At 41.0% G+C, this 16,187-nt stretch overlaps 1 protein-coding gene across 1 annotated transcript in view; it reads right to left on the reverse strand.

Annotated features, from left to right (window-relative positions):
- Nucleotides 1-6,116: 6,116 nt before the first annotated feature.
- LOC142651997 (mitogen-activated protein kinase kinase kinase 3-like) overlaps nucleotides 6,117-16,187 on the reverse strand; it is a 141,851-nt gene continuing 131,780 nt past the window's right edge. The window contains exons 13-17 of the mRNA XM_075827333.1: nucleotides 15,126-15,274; nucleotides 13,335-13,466; nucleotides 11,069-11,198; nucleotides 8,103-8,280; nucleotides 6,117-7,759 (exon numbers count right to left, since the gene is read on the reverse strand). Of these exons, the coding sequence (XP_075683448.1) occupies nucleotides 7,531-7,759; nucleotides 8,103-8,280; nucleotides 11,069-11,198; nucleotides 13,335-13,466; nucleotides 15,126-15,274 (818 nt within the window). The 3' untranslated portion in view covers nucleotides 6,117-7,530. The remainder of the gene's footprint in view (nucleotides 7,760-8,102; nucleotides 8,281-11,068; nucleotides 11,199-13,334; nucleotides 13,467-15,125; nucleotides 15,275-16,187) is intronic.

Raw genomic sequence — 16,187 nt, forward strand, 5'->3', positions numbered from 1 at the left:
TACCCCTGAGCGAAGTGACCCCATTTGGACGCCCACACCAGACCATTATGAACCCCAAATCCCTGAGTACACGGGCAGCCCAGGCATCAAATTTAACACGGCAGGGTTCAGTGAGATGGACTTTTTCAAGTTCTTCTTCACTGATAACTTTATAGAGCTAATGGTCACCCAGACTAATTTATATGCCCAACAGTATATCACCAAGAACCCCAACTCATTTTATGCCCAATCCCAGAGGTGGACTCCTGTAAACGCAGCAGAGTTGGGCAAGTTCTGGGGACTGCTCTTGAACATGGGGCTTCTAAAAAAGCCATCCATTAGGACCTACTGGAGCACGGACATCCTATACCACACCCCGATGTACCGTATGGCCATGTCCAGGATGCGTTATGAGGCAATACTTCGCTTCCTACATTATGCCGATAATGAGCAGTGCCCACCCCGAGATGACCCCAGTTTTGACCGTTTATATAAACTGAGACCCCTATTAGACCATTTCAGTGCCCGGTTTGCCCAAGCATACACCCCCGAGAAGTGTATTTCCATTGATGAGTCCCTGGTACATTTTAAAGGGAGGCTTCAATTCCGCCAATACCTGCCAAGTAAGAGGGCAAGGTATGGCGTGAAGTTGTATAAGCTGTGCGAGAGTGCATCAGGGTATACATATAAATTCAGGATATATGAAGGGAAGGACAGCAGTATTCAGCCCCCAGAATGCCCCCCCTTACTGGGAATTAACGCAAAAATTGTGTGGGATTTGGTGCACCCACTGCTGGACCAGGGTTACCACCTCTACCTGGATAATTTTTATACCAGCGTCCCGCTCTTCAAGTGCCTCGCTTCCAGAAGGACTGCGGCATGCGGCACTGCTAGAAAAAATCTTAGAGGCCTCCCTAAAACACTGCTTGGGCAAACACTCAGAAGGGGTGAGAGCAGGGCACATTCTAGTAGCAACATATTGTGTGTCAAGTACAAGGACAAGAGAGATGTCCTTGTATTGACAACAATACATGGCCACACCAGTACCCATGTACCTGTACGAGGTACCAGTACAGAGACCCCCAAACCAGATTGCATCCTGGACTACAATAGGTACATGGGAGGGGTGGACTTGTCAGATCAAGTCCTGAAGCCCTACAGCGCTACGCGGAAATCGAGGGTGTGGTATAAGAAGCTGGCCGTGCACATCATACAGATGGCATTGTACAATGCGTACGTGCTACGTCGATGTGCAGGCCAGAGGGGAACTTTCCTGGAATTTCAAGAGGTGGTTATAAAGAACCTAATTTTTGGCGACCAGGAAGGAGGGGCACCCAGTACTTCTGGAAGCGAGGCCACACGCATCGTACCAGGGCAACACTTTCCAGGAGAAGTTCCCCAAACTGGCAAGAAGGGAAAAAGTCAAAAGAGGTGCAAAGTGTGCTATAAGAGGGGGATAAGGAAGGACACAACATACCAATGCGACACGTGTCCCGAAAAACCAGGGCTCTGTATGAAAGATTGTTTTAAAATTTACCATACATCCCTTGATTTTTAATTTACCCTGATGCACTCCGCACAGCTTATCCCCCTCATCTTTCCCTTTTGAGCCCTGCCATGTGCCCAAGCAGCAAATAACAGCCACATGTAGGGTATTGCCGTACCCGGGAGAACCCACATTACAATTTATGGGGTGTATGTCTCCGGTGGCACATGCTGGGCACAATATATCGGACACTGAAATGGCATATATGTATAGGAAATTGCAAATCTCACTTTGCACCATCTACTGCGCATTACCTTTTACACAATAACTGTTGGGTCAAAATGCTCACTACACTCTAGATGAATGTCTTAAGGGGTGTAGTTTTTAAAATGGGTTCACTTCTCGGGGGTTTCAACTGTACTGGTACCTCAGGGGTTCTGCCTACATGACTTAGCACCAGAAAAGCTCCAGTAGGCTAAATGGTGGTCCTTCCCTTCTGAGCCCTGTCGTGTGCCCAGGCAGCTAATAACAGCCACATGTAGGGTATTGCCGTACCCGGGAGAACCCACATTACAATTTATGGGGTGTATGTCTCCAGTGGCACATGCTGGGCACAATATATCAGACACTGAAATGGCATATATGCATAGGAAATTGCAAATCTCACTTTGCACCATCTGCTGCGCATTACCTTTTACACAATAACTGTGGGGTCAAAATGCTCACTACACCACTAGATGAATGTCTTAAGGGGTGTAGTTTTTAAAATGGGGTCACTTCTCGGGGGTTTCAACTGTACTGGTACCTCAGGGGTTCTGCCTACATGACTTAGCACCAGAAAAGCTCCAGTAGGCTAAATGGTGGTCCTTCCCTTCTGAGCCCTGTCGTGTGCCCAGGCAGCTAATAACAGCCACATGTAGGGTATTGCCGTACCCGGGAGAACCCACATTACAATTTATGGGGTGTATGTCTCCAGTGGCACATGCTGGGCACAATATATCAGACACTGAAATGGCATATATGCATAGGAAATTGCAAATCTCACTTTGCACCATCTGCTGCGCATTACCTTTTACACAATAACTGTGGGGTCAAAATGCTCACTACACCACTAGATGAATGTCTTAAGGGGTGTAGTTTTTAAAATGGGGTCACTTCTCGGGGGTTTCAACTGTACTGGTACCTCAGGGGTTCTGCCTACATGACTTAGCACCAGAAAAGCTCCAGTAGGCTAAATGGTGGTCCTTCCCTTCTGAGCCCTGTCGTGTGCCCAGGCAGCTAATAACAGCCACATGTAGGGTATTGCCGTACCCGGGAGAACCCACATTACAATTTATGGGGTGTATGTCTCCAGTGGCACATGCTGGGCACAATATATCAGACACTGAAATGGCATATATGCATAGGAAATTGCAAATCTCACTTTGCACCATCTGCTGCGCATTACCTTTTACACAATAACTGTGGGGTCAAAATGCTCACTACACCACTAGATGAATGTCTTAAGGGGTGTAGTTTTTAAAATGGGGTCACTTCTCGGGGGTTTCAACTGTACTGGTACCTCAGGGGTTCTGCCTACATGACTTAGCACCAGAAAAGCTCCAGTAGGCTAAATGGTGGTCCTTCCCTTCTGAGCCCTGTCGTGTGCCCAGGCAGCTAATAACAGCCACATGTAGGGTATTGCCGTACCCGGGAGAACCCACATTACAATTTATGGGGTGTATGTCTCCAGTGGCACATGCTGGGCACAATATATCAGACACTGAAATGGCATATATGCATAGGAAATTGCAAATCTCACTTTGCACCATCTGCTGCGCATTACCTTTTACACAATAACTGTGGGGTCAAAATGCTCACTACACCACTAGATGAATGTCTTAAGGGGTGTAGTTTTTAAAATGGGGTCACTTCTCGGGGGTTTCAACTGTACTGGTACCTCAGGGGTTCTGCCTACATGACTTAGCACCAGAAAAGCTCCAGTAGGCTAAATGGTGGTCCTTCCCTTCTGAGCCCTGTCGTGTGCCCAGGCAGCTAATAACAGCCACATGTAGGGTATTGCCGTACCCGGGAGAACCCACATTACAATTTATGGGGTGTATGTCTCCAGTGGCACATGCTGGGCACAATATATCAGACACTGAAATGGCATATATGCATAGGAAATTGCAAATCTCACTTTGCACCATCTGCTGCGCATTACCTTTTACACAATAACTGTGGGGTCAAAATGCTCACTACACCACTAGATGAATGTCTTAAGGGGTGTAGTTTTTAAAATGGGGTCACTTCTCGGGGGTTTCAACTGTACTGGTACCTCAGGGGTTCTGCCTACATGACTTAGCACCAGAAAAGCTCCAGTAGGCCAAATGGTGGTCCTTTCCTTCTGAGTCCTGCCATGGGCCCAAACATCAGTTTATCACCACAAATGGGGTATTGCCGCACTCAGGACAAATTGGGCAACAAAATGGGGTGTTTTATTCCTTGTGAAAATAAGAAACTTTGAACAAAAATTACATCTTAATGGAAAAAAATATCATTTTTTTAATTCACAGCCCAATTCAAATAGGTGGTGTGAAAAAACGGTGTGGTCAAAATGATAACAACAACCATAAATGAATTCCTTGAGGGGTCTAGTTTCCAAAATGGGGTCACTTCTGGTGGGTTTCCATTGCTTTCATACCTCTGGGGCTCTGCAAATGCGACATGGAACCCGAAAACCAATCCAGCAAAATCTGGACTCCAACAAACACATAGCGCTCCTTTCCTTCTGAGTCCTCCCATGGGCCCAAACGGCAGTTTATCACCACAAATGGGGTATTGCCGCACTAAGGACAAATTGGGCAACAAAATGGGGTGTTTTATTCCTTGTGAAAATAAGAAATTTTGAACAAAAATTACATCTTAATGGAAAAAATATCATTTTTTTAATTTCACAGCCCAATTCAAATAGGTGCTGTGAAAAAACGGTGTGGTCAAAATGATAACAACAACCATAAATGAATTCCTTGAGGGGTCTAGTTTCCAAAATGGGGTCACTTCTGGTGGGTTTCCATTGCTTTCATACCTCAACACCTCTTCAAACCTGGCATGCTGCCTAAAATATATTCTAATAAAAAAGAGGCCTCAAAATGCACTAGGTGCTCCTTTGTTTCTGAGGCTTGTGTTTTATTCCACGAGCGCACTAGAGCCACATGTGGGACATTTCTAAAAACTGCAGAATCTGGACAATACATATTTAGTAGTATTTCTCTGGTAAAATCTTCTGTGTTACAGAAAAAAATGGAATAATATTGAAATTCAGCAAGAAAAATGAAATTTGCAAATTTCACCTCCACATTGCTTTAATTCCTGTGAAATGCCTGAAGGGTTAAAAAACTTTCTAAATGCTGTTTTGAATACTTTGAGGGGTCTAGTTTTTAAAATGGGGTGTTTTATGGGGGTTTCTAATACATAGGCCCCTCAAAGCCACTTCAGAACTCAAGAGGTACCTTAAAAAAAAGGCTTTTGAAATTTTCTTAAAAATATGAGAAATTGCTGTTTATGTTCTAAGCCTTGTAACGTCCAAGAAAAATAAAAGAATGTTAAAAAAACGATGCCAATCTAAAGTAGACATATGGGAAATGTGAACTAGTAACTATTTTGGGTGGTATAACCGTCTGTTTTACAAGCAGATGCATTTAAATTCTGAAAAATGCAATTTTTTCAAAATTTTCTCTAAATTTTGCAATTTTTCACCAATAAACACTGAATATATCGACCAAATTTTACCACGAACATGAAGCCCAAAGTGTCACGAGAAAACAATCTCAGAATCGCTTGGATAGGTTTAAGCATTCCGACGTTATTACCACATAAAGTGAAATATGTCAGATTTGAAAAATGGGCTCTGAGCCTTAAGGCCCAAACTAGGCTGCGTCCTTAAGGGGTTAAGGAATGTAACAACTTAAAGAGCATTTCCAGCCAAAATTGAACAATGGCCACGTACTAGTAAATCAGAAGTTAGAACTGTAGCTAAAATTTGGTAACTTTGTTTTATTAACATATATTGGCATATTTCCGTTTTGCTGTGGCAGCCATTTTTTAAAGAGGTGACAGGATATGCAGCCATATCGGCTGTCATTTTGAATTCACTTCTCAGAAACTAACGTCAACCAGAAGTCATATTGACAGCTTGTACAAGCAATATCAAAATGACAATTTACTGAAAAGCCAATTCAAATATGGCTGAACTTCCGGTTGTCACGATTACGAAAATGGCTACCACATCAAAACATTAAAAAATGCCGATACCCAATATATTTTAGGAAGTAAAAGAAACATAATATCCAAGCTTTGTCTATCGCTCTTACTTCTATAGCTATTTTTTATGTTTTTGGGTGGAAATCCCCTATAACAAAAGGGGACAACTCATGCTTTCTTTTTAAGGTGAAATACTCATTAAAGTCTGTCCTGAAATAGTGAAATGTAAATTACAATCGTTGTTTTGTCCTATTACATAAAACATTTTTCGTCTGAAAATACTTACTGGTCCACTTAGTTTGATATTATAAAAGATAAACAGAACATACAGCTTCAGGATTTAATATGCCATTAAAAAACTGTTTTTCGGGAATTATATGTTAGAGATTTATGAAAAAAATAAACCGTCTTCAATACAAGTTAATAGGTATTTAATGCAGTAAAGCGGTGTTGAGTAACACAAAGCTTATGGTGCATGTGGCAGTCAATAGCTCCCATAAGAAACAATTTAAAGAAGAACTCCAGTCATTACATAATGTTACATAGATGAAGCCACTATATCGCACGGATGACAATCAAGATATACAAATTGTAAAATGGAAACATATAAATGGTTTTTGATTTTTAATCTTCGGTCACATTTTGAATTGTCTTACTCACAATCTTTACTATTTTAGTAGAAAGCTTTGCTGTCACATGACATATAAAAAAAAAATTAATTTTTCGACCAAGTAGCATTCATAACAGCTGACCATCAGCCAAAAGTTGTTTGGTTGCCATTTATCACTCCCGATTACACCACTAATTTGCTTTTTTGGCTCAGACGAATGTGCATATGAGAGTTTGGCAGCTGTCAAACAACTTTAGTGATAGATGTAAAAACTTGATGGCTCTATTATATAACCAATAAGATGAAGCCACTAAAGATTCCCATAAATATTAGATATTTTCAGCAGACCCCACTAAAACGAAAAACCTAATGTCTATAGGGTCTCCTAGGCCACTCTCCTTTGGCAGTGATCACCAACCTACATTCTATATTTTGGCTGGGTATTCTTCTTTGTCTCCCTCTGTGCCAAGCATTCTGTTTTCTCTGGAACAATGATGGGGGAAACACTATTCTATTGCTTACTTTGGGAAAAAAAATAAGACAGTTTGGATTTTCCCTTCTATTATTTACCTCAAGATAAATGGTGCCATAGGTATCTGGAGATTACGCATCTCTCTTGTCTTCATGGAGTGAGAAATTAGACAAATAAAGAGGCCACTCAATGAAATGTTTGACAAGTGCTAGCTCCTGAAGCAAAACTAGTCCTGGAGGAAAATTAGGATATCACTATCCCTTTCCCAAATTTTTCCCTTTCCCATTCCTTGGTTAAACTTGATGGACATGTGTCTTTTTTCAACCGTACTAACTATGTAACTGTCGTAAAAAATATTTCACTAGGAGAACTGGATGTGGTGAAAATACAATGCGACTTCCACAAGCTGACACATTGTTTAAGGCACAGATATTTCTCATTACGGCTTCACAGATATTAATAGTCTTTGATCACTATAAAAAAAACATTTTAAAAGTTCTTGGGTCTGGTGACTCTCGCCTTCTCAATAGATCTTCTATTTGTTGCAGTATGTTGATGATACAATACATTCACCTCCAGCAGTGTTTAGTCTCAGACGAGACTAGAAATGTATATTCTCAGAGCGGATCTGCCTGGCCACTTGAGCAATACAAGCAGCAGAGACATGGATGTCGTTGAGGGCTCCTCTGTGCATTTTATAATCCTTCATTTGGTTTACATTCTACAGTGATAAGAAAAAAATTAAATACTATGACTAACAAAAGGATGCCTCAAAAGTTCTTCAGCGGTGGGCCTCCTTTTTTCTTCCACAAGTATTTGTTTCATGAAGTCCCTGCAATAGTCTGAAACATTGTCCGGAAGGTTCGGTTTTGTTGGTTGAGTAGCAATTTTGAAAATGGCAGCCATTGCTTCATACTCTGCCCATGGGGGTTTCTCTGTGAGCATTTCTACAACTGTGCAGGCTACACTCCTTTATAGACAAAAAAATAAAAAATAAATACCATTAGTCTAAATCATCCAAATTTCAAAATGGTCAGTGACAGAAAACTATAGCACGAAACCCATGTCTGGGATACAAAGTTTACTCCTCCCTTAGAAAATATACCATATTGTTCTCTTATGACGTTGGCATTTATACATGTTTGTTTTTTTGAAGATATATATATTTTTTTTATCATTTATGGCGTCTGTCTAGATGAATGTATGTTAGGTGTACATTATTCTGCTGTGTGGACACACTGTTACTTTTTATGAGCCTAATTCTCACATTGGTGTAATAAATCTCTCATCAGGGATTTATCTGCAATACCTACCACACATCCGCTTTCCTCCCATATCCTTCTCCACTGATCACCTCTGGACTCATCCAGTATGGGGTCCCTGTCACAGATTTAATTCCGGTCCCAGACATACAGATGGTTTGGATACGTTTGCTGGCCCCAAAGTCACCAAGTTTTACATTCCCAGCTGAATCTCTTAAAATGTTGGCACCTGCATACAATGGATTAAACATCTGTATTATAAATGGCTCTAAAGATAATAAAGTCTCTTGCATTGTCGTACATGAGTCCATGCGCTGGAAGTTCAGGAAACACCCAGGCAAGATGCCATAGTTCAACAAAGCTCAGCAAGCCAGAATTTTATCTCATGAACTCAGCCTTCCTGCAGTATCTCTCACTTCTTGGCTGCGATGGCTTCTTGTATCTCATTACATAGGTCTACACTTCCCCCAAATCTGCTTTTAGTTATAATGGTTGCTATAAAACTGCATGTTTAACCCTAAATGACAAGCCTATTTTAGACCTTAATGACCAAGCTATTTTTTAAGTTTTTCCATCGTCTCATTCAAAGAGCTATAACTTTTTTATTTTTGCGTCGATATAGCTGTATAAGGTCTTGTTTTTTGCGGGACAAGTTGTATTTTTCAATAGCACCATTTTGGGGTACATAGAATTTATTTTATTAACTTTTTTTTGGGAGGGGGAATAGAAAAAAACCTGCAATTTCACCACACTTTTTTGCGTCCTAAATTTACGCCGTTTGCCGTGTGGTATAAATAACACAATAACTTTATTCAGTGGGTTGTTTCGATTGCAACAATACCAAATTTGTATAGTTTTTGTATGTTTTACTACTTTTACACAGTGCAAACACTTTTTTTTTCAAAATTATTTGTATTTGTGCATTTTGGAGTAGATGCGACTTTTTGATCACTTTTTATCACATTTTTTTAAGGCTGGATTCAAAGAAAACAGCAATTTTTGCATGGTTTTTTATTTTAGTTTTTACGACGTTCACCGTGCGGGTTAAATGATGTTTTAAGGTTATAGTTGGGGTCGTTACAGATGCGGCAATACCAAATGTGTGTAACTTTTTTACTTTATTTAGTTTTTTTTTAATAATAAAGCAGTTTGTAAGGGGGAAAAGTGAGTTTTAAAAAAAAGAAATTCACTTTTTGTTTTTTTCCACTTTTTTATAAACTTTTTTGTACTTTTTTACTAGCCACACTAGGGGACTTCACTATGCGATTATCCGATCGCATTTATAATACACTGCAATACTTCTGTATTGCAGTGTATTATGCCTGTCCGTGTAAAACGGACAGGCATCTGCTAGGTCATGCCAGAGTCATGACCTAGCAGCCATTTACTGCAGGCAGACCTCCGGCTGCCATCGGAGACACAGACACTCGGCGATCTTATTGCCGGGTGCCGGCGGGATAGGAGGGAGCTTCCTCCTCTCCAAAACAACTCAAATGCGGTGCTAGCTATTGAGCGCCGCATCTGAGGGGTTAAACAGGCGAGATCGATACGAATATCGATCTCACCGAGTCTAGCAGGGACGCTCCCAGCCCTGAGAGTAGGGAGATTTGACAGCTCCCTGCTGTTTACGTTTTCCGATGCAGCTCCGTAAAAAGGCTATTGCATCGGAATAAAGCCCGTTAGTGGCCGCCGTAAAAACACTATGGGGCGGTCACTAATGTGTTAATAATGCCTATTGATAAAATGCAGGCTTACCTTTAAAGAGATTCTGTAATCTCTGAAAAACCCCCCTAAACTACAGTAGACCGTAAATAGCTTAAAAGATGAAAAGAAGATTCTGAATCTGCAATTTTTAATCTTTCTACTCATTTACATTCCCTTGCTGTAAGCCTGCAAAAGGGCCAGGCGCTGCACGCTGACGCATAGAGAGGACTTCTAAGCCCACCAATCTAATGGGAGGACTGCGAAGACTCGTCATCATCATGCGGCCCATTTGCAGACTTACACTGGCGGAATGCAACTAAGTAGAAAGCTAAAATTATAATCAGCATATTTTAAGCCATTTACGAATTACTGTAGTTTAATGCCAGTTGCACGTGACCGATGTGCCCCACGGGCTGTTTTTAACGGCATCCGAGTGGCACCCTTCACGGACCCATTCACTTTAGCGGGTGAATCGGGTCTGTTAAAACTGACCCGATTCGCCAATCCGTGGAAAGATAGGACATGTCCTATTTTTCCACGGATCACTGACGGGACTCAGCCAGCGCACACTGTGGTGTGCATAAGGGGGTGGAGTTTCGGTGGCGACAGATTCCCTTTAAAGAACCTATACTCATATATTGGGAAATCGCATTAACAGTAATTCACGAATATGTGCCTAATATCTGGCTAGATTGCAGCGAACAGGCTGATTTTCCATCCATCAGAAATGTATTACACATTCTTCTCTAGCAATAATAGTTACGGCTATGACTGTAGTGTGTAACGGGTTTCACTAGAGAAGCAGGCAGAGGATTTTATGCTAAAGATATTTTACAGACAGGATAAGGACAGGGTAAAATGTATAAACTTTATTGATGTGTGTGTGTGTGTGTGTGCGTGGTGCGACTTACTTGATGCCGCAATACGGATGCTGGTAAACGTCCGGGTCATGGAGTCAATAAGCGGCCTAATAACGCACAGAAGAGTAATAAGATGAGCAACTGCACATCTTCTCACTCCTTTTCTTAAAAAAAAAAAACACCCTCTCTCCGACTGATAATGGGGGGGGATAATATGACAAAAGTTCATGTTATTCCTGCCGTAGGAGTAATCTACAGCTGTACAGAGATAGGAGGTGGATCACAGATCCTCTCCCACTCCCTGCATGCTGTCAGCACGTCCCTGATCTGCGCCTTCACATGGGCTGAAGTGGGAGCTGTATGTCTATGCTCTTTTGCCCTGATGAGCATCTTCTTCATGTCATTTTAAGTATAATCCAAATTTGTGTACAAGACAGTCTGCAAAACACTCACCTTTAATATCTCTATGTACAATCATATTGCTATGTAAGTAGGAAACTCCTTGAAGAATCTGTCGTGTATATCGCCGGGTAACATTCTCTGTTAGTGCACCATATGATTTTAGTTGGTCCTTAATAGAACCCTATAGAGGAAAAAAAAACAATAAATGTAAATCTCGTATTTAAAAAAAAATCTGAACTTCTCAACAAACCTAAAGAATAACAAGTTTCTGATGGTAAAGCCATGTTGGCGAAAGATTTTCTTCAATAAAAATTCCTATTAACATAATAATCAGTGGCGCTATAAACAACACTACTGTCTGTAGCGTCCCTAGTGACCAAACACATTCCTGGTGCAATCTTCAGTATCCTGTTTATTCTTTATGATCTGGCTAATGAATAAAAATATTACAGTTTTATAGAGTAGTTGTTTGATAATCATTTAATGGAAAATATGTAAAAGTGCCACACAAGCAAGTTTCCATTTAAACATGCCATAAACCTAATGAGTAGAGAAACATTTCCCAACATGCAATAACTTCCCCATAAGTCTTGCCAAGATTATTGTGAGGAATAGATTCAATGGTTGTATCAGCTAAATTATCTGTGTGCTTGTGCCTTAGTTTATAATGCTTATATCAATATTGTAAGGTTGCACTCCTAGTTTTTCGTGCTGTTCAGGTTCGGGTTGGAGTACCCACACTATATATATGTAAACCTAAATCAAAAGCACTTCAGGAACACTTGAACTGTTTGGGTATGTGCACACACACTAATTACGTCCGTAATGGACGGACGTATTTCGGCCGCAAGTCCCGGACCGAACTCAGTGCAGGGAGCCGGGCTCGTAGCATCATACTTATGTACGATGCTAGGAGCCCCTGCCTCTCCGTGGAACTACTGTCCCGTACTGAAAACATGATTACAGTACGGGACAGTTGTCCTGCAGAGAGGCAGGGACTCCTAGCATCGTACATAACTATGATGCTAGGAGCCCGGCTCCCTGCACTGAGTTCGGTCCGGGACTTGCGGCCGAAATACGTCCGTCAATTACGGACGTAATTAGTGTGTGTGCACATACCCTTTGGTTTTCAAGAAATTATTTTTAATTCCAAAATTAGTGACATAGAATGAATTTTTCAAAGCAAGCGATATACAATTTTTCAACGTTTCGGCCCAACCAAGGCCTTTCTCACAATCGCTGCATATGATTTGAAAGAATGTAGTGTAGGCGTCTTCCAGACGCTCCTGGTAAGTACGCCTACACTACATTCTTTCAAATCATATGCAGCGATTGTGAGAAATGCCTTGGTTGGGCTGAAACGTTGAAAAATTGTATATCGCTTGCTTTGAAAAATTCATTCTATGTCACTAATTTTTGAATTAAAAATAATTTCTTGAAAACCAAACAGTTCAAGTGTTCCTGAAGTGCTTTTGATTTAGGTTTACATATATTTAGTTTATAATGCTGCTTGCTCTTCATCTATATCCTATTTTAGAAAGGAGCTGCCGCGATGATTAGCTGATCGCTCCGGATCCGGGAACCCCCGACAAACAGATCAATTTGATTGAGGATACATGGATGACTTAAGTCTGCCAGAATTGGCTCAGAGAGGGGTCCGGAGCAGAGTACACCCCTCTATGACGTCTAGATGCCCTAACAGGAAATTTGGAAACGGAAGAGAACAGATCTGAATTATTCTACAGGTGCCTATTTGTTATATACTTTATTAACAAAGTAAATTACAAACTACTTTCCAGGTGTCAATCTGTATACCAGCTAGGGGATCTGCAATTTCTCGATCAATAAAACACAATTTCATGTAACACCTTATTAACTAATAACAGGTTGACTATTTTCACAAATTAGTATCTCATCATTTTTTTCACCAGTCTAAACATACTTATATGTCTAATGCAGCCGAGCAGGGTCAGGCTGGCTCGATGGAGTGCTGGAGAATCGGAGACAATAATAAGCCCCAAAGTTCCAGCAGACGACCCCCTTTGAAGCAGACTTTGGAGCCACTAGGGTCCACTTCTTATGGGTTGATTCACATATAGCCTATTAGATCTTATTGGTAACATGTTCTTTGTGTGCAATTATAACTTCAAAGATTACAATGCAATTAAAAGTGGATGTGCACATGTTCTGTATAGGTGGAGGGTGGACCCTCAGAGTCATTTCCTATTATGGGCCCTAGAAGCCTTAGTTGGAGACTGCAAGGTTTGTCATTCCAGTAGTATAGGACACTTTTTCATATTCACAGTGTCCAACTCACCCCTGGCATGTATTCCACAAATATGGAGAACTTCTTCTCAGTGGGGTCCCGCAAGCAACCATAATATTGAACGATTCTTTCATGCCTATGAATCTTCAACAGCTGGATCTCACATTCTAGAGCATTCACCTCCTACAACCAAAACAGAAGACATTCATGTAAAGCGCCCAAACATGCAGTTATCACCCACAGTTAACAGTGGAGGTTGTGCATAATAACTTTGAGGGACTTTTTATTGAGACTTATACTTAGCAATAAAATACATTTCATTTCGATACAAGGAGTTCACAATATTAGGCTATCCCAGGTTTTCACCCATTTTGCTTCCGGTTATGCTCCTGGCCATCTATGGAATCATATAGGGGTGAGTCAGAGCAGAGAGAGCCGCTAACAGCTACTGTAGAAGAGATGAGCAGCCAAAGGCAACTTTCAATGGCAAAATCAGCTATTTGTCTTGGAATATTAATGGGATGTTTGATGACACAACCTCTTTAGTTGAGGTTCATGACCATAGCAAAACATTTTCAAGTATCTGCAAAACTTTGTACAATGAGTAATTGTGGTGAGATTTGTAAACAGGAGGATTACTGTTACTTGTAAAGCACGGGCCGGACTGTAGCCGGAGGTCCACATGACCTAGTAGTAGGGAGGGAATTGGGGGCTACAACTAGTGAGAGGGGGAGTGATAGGAGGAGCCAGTAGGCAGGGCAAACAGTTTATTAAAAGCTACGCTGCGGAGTAGCAGCCTTTCTGGCGTGGAGGAAAAGGGAGCGACATTCCCATCCGCCCTTTTATCAATGCAGTTCCAGTGTATGTGTGTTTTAGGTGTTTAAGTGGGGTGCATGTGTTATGAGTGGTCTGAATTTCTATGCCATGGCAGCTGGCATAGGGGGGTGGGGTCCTTGGAGTTGGTAAAATTCCTGGGGGACAGACATTACAGGTATGTGTCTCCAAAATTGAATGGTTTATTTAGTTATCTGGCTGCTTATAGTTAGGCTTCTTGTGGTGGTACCCCTGAGGAGTCGTTGGCTGATTAACATGGCATCTGCAGGTGGTATTAGTGCCCCGAGCCAGGTTGAAGGCTGTGGGTAAAATACGGTTGTGGGCACAAATCGCCGCCAGATCTTTTGTAGCTCCAAGGACTTCCCCTTCTATTCATGTTATTCGTTTTGTCTTGGTATAGTTGCTTGGATGACGTGGTTATTATTGGGTTGTATTTATTGCGAATCCTAATTTATGGTTGGTTATTTATGATTATGACAGCATTTCTTTGCACTGTTTTTCTGTACTAAAAGGCTGCTGTGGCCATTTAATCCATTCAATTGTCTAAGTCTTCTTTGGTAGGTTGGAGATGAATAAGGGGTGATTATGTATTTGAATACTGTGGAAAAACAAATAATACTTTCTATCTACAATCATAGAATTACAATCCATAATTCTCTTTATTTTTAAAGATATTAATAAAATACTGGCTATTTATTTTTTTCTGCAAGCTCTCTGCATACTAGGCAGTTTCTGAATACGTTTTTAGATTGTCTAGCAAGAGGATCCATCAGCAGAGGATGACACCGTTATTTCTCCATGCTACTGATCAGATATGGCATAGTCACTACTGAACACAGTGATACATAAACATCAGCCATTTTGCCCCCTGCATTTTATAAGGATGATCACCAGTGCCTCATTATACCACAAGACACCACGGCACTGCTGCGGAAGAAATGAAAACACACAACCCGACAAACCATCTAATGCGTCCCAAGACTTATTATTCTACAGAAGACATCTTACCTTGCTGGTTTCTTGACTATCTGGGTCAAACGGCACCTGTTTTACAGCCAGTTCTCTACCAGTGTCCACATCATAACAAAGATAGACTTCTCCAAATGCTCCTCTTCCCAACATCTTACCCAGCCTCCAATTGTCAGGAGCCTGTGGGGCTAAATGGAAGAAGTGTGGCTGTTACTATCTACACTATTTTGCCAAACTTCAGTGCATATTAGGAATTTAACAAGCTCTTAACATAAACACAGAGTGGTTTGCAGGACACATGGAAGCGTCCAATAAAAATAGAAAATGTCACAAAAAAGAATAATTAAAAAGTGTACAGCAAAGAACACATTTTGTAGTATAGTACACATTTGTGTATGGTCGTTATAATGTCGCCATTGCTCCTGTCCTCTGTACCATGGAATAAAGGTATGCACAGATCAAAGCCAGGTGTTTTTGCATTAAAGGTATTGTATATATTGTCATGAATTATCCTCAAATAACAGAGAACATAGACCTAGTGCAGTATGTACAGAATGAACAGTGTATAGAGAAACCTGCAGCCAGGTGTGTCATTTTAGAAGATGCACAGGTTACAGTTGCACCTGGGCCCTAGACATTGAGTGGTCCCAACAACAACTCTACCTCATAAGGGAATATTAACATTATTTTATGTACTGTAACATCACTGTTTATTATCCCTGTACTAGGAAATCATTGTTTTTATCCTCACTGTACTGTAGCATAACTGTGTGCATGATCTTTTAGCTTTATAACCCGTGTTGTGACATCACTATGTGCATTACATCTGTACTGTGACATCACTATGTACATTATACTTGTATTATGATGCTGTTTATTATACCGGTTATGTAACATCACTTCGGTCCCTTGCCATAACTGGGACATCACTATGTGTATTATGCCTGTTCTAGGACATTATTCCCATACTGTGACATCACTTTCTGCAATGTAGCAGTTGAGAAAACTGCGTCCTTTTTCAATGAATTGCTTTTATTGTGCCCATCATGGTCCTACAAAAATTAGAAGCAACGTTTTAATCCTTTACAGTGGTTGGGTCTT

The sequence above is a fragment of the Rhinoderma darwinii genome, chromosome 5 (genome assembly GCF_050947455.1).
Source record: "Rhinoderma darwinii isolate aRhiDar2 chromosome 5, aRhiDar2.hap1, whole genome shotgun sequence".
In the NCBI taxonomy this organism is placed as follows: domain Eukaryota; kingdom Metazoa; phylum Chordata; class Amphibia; order Anura; family Rhinodermatidae; genus Rhinoderma; species Rhinoderma darwinii.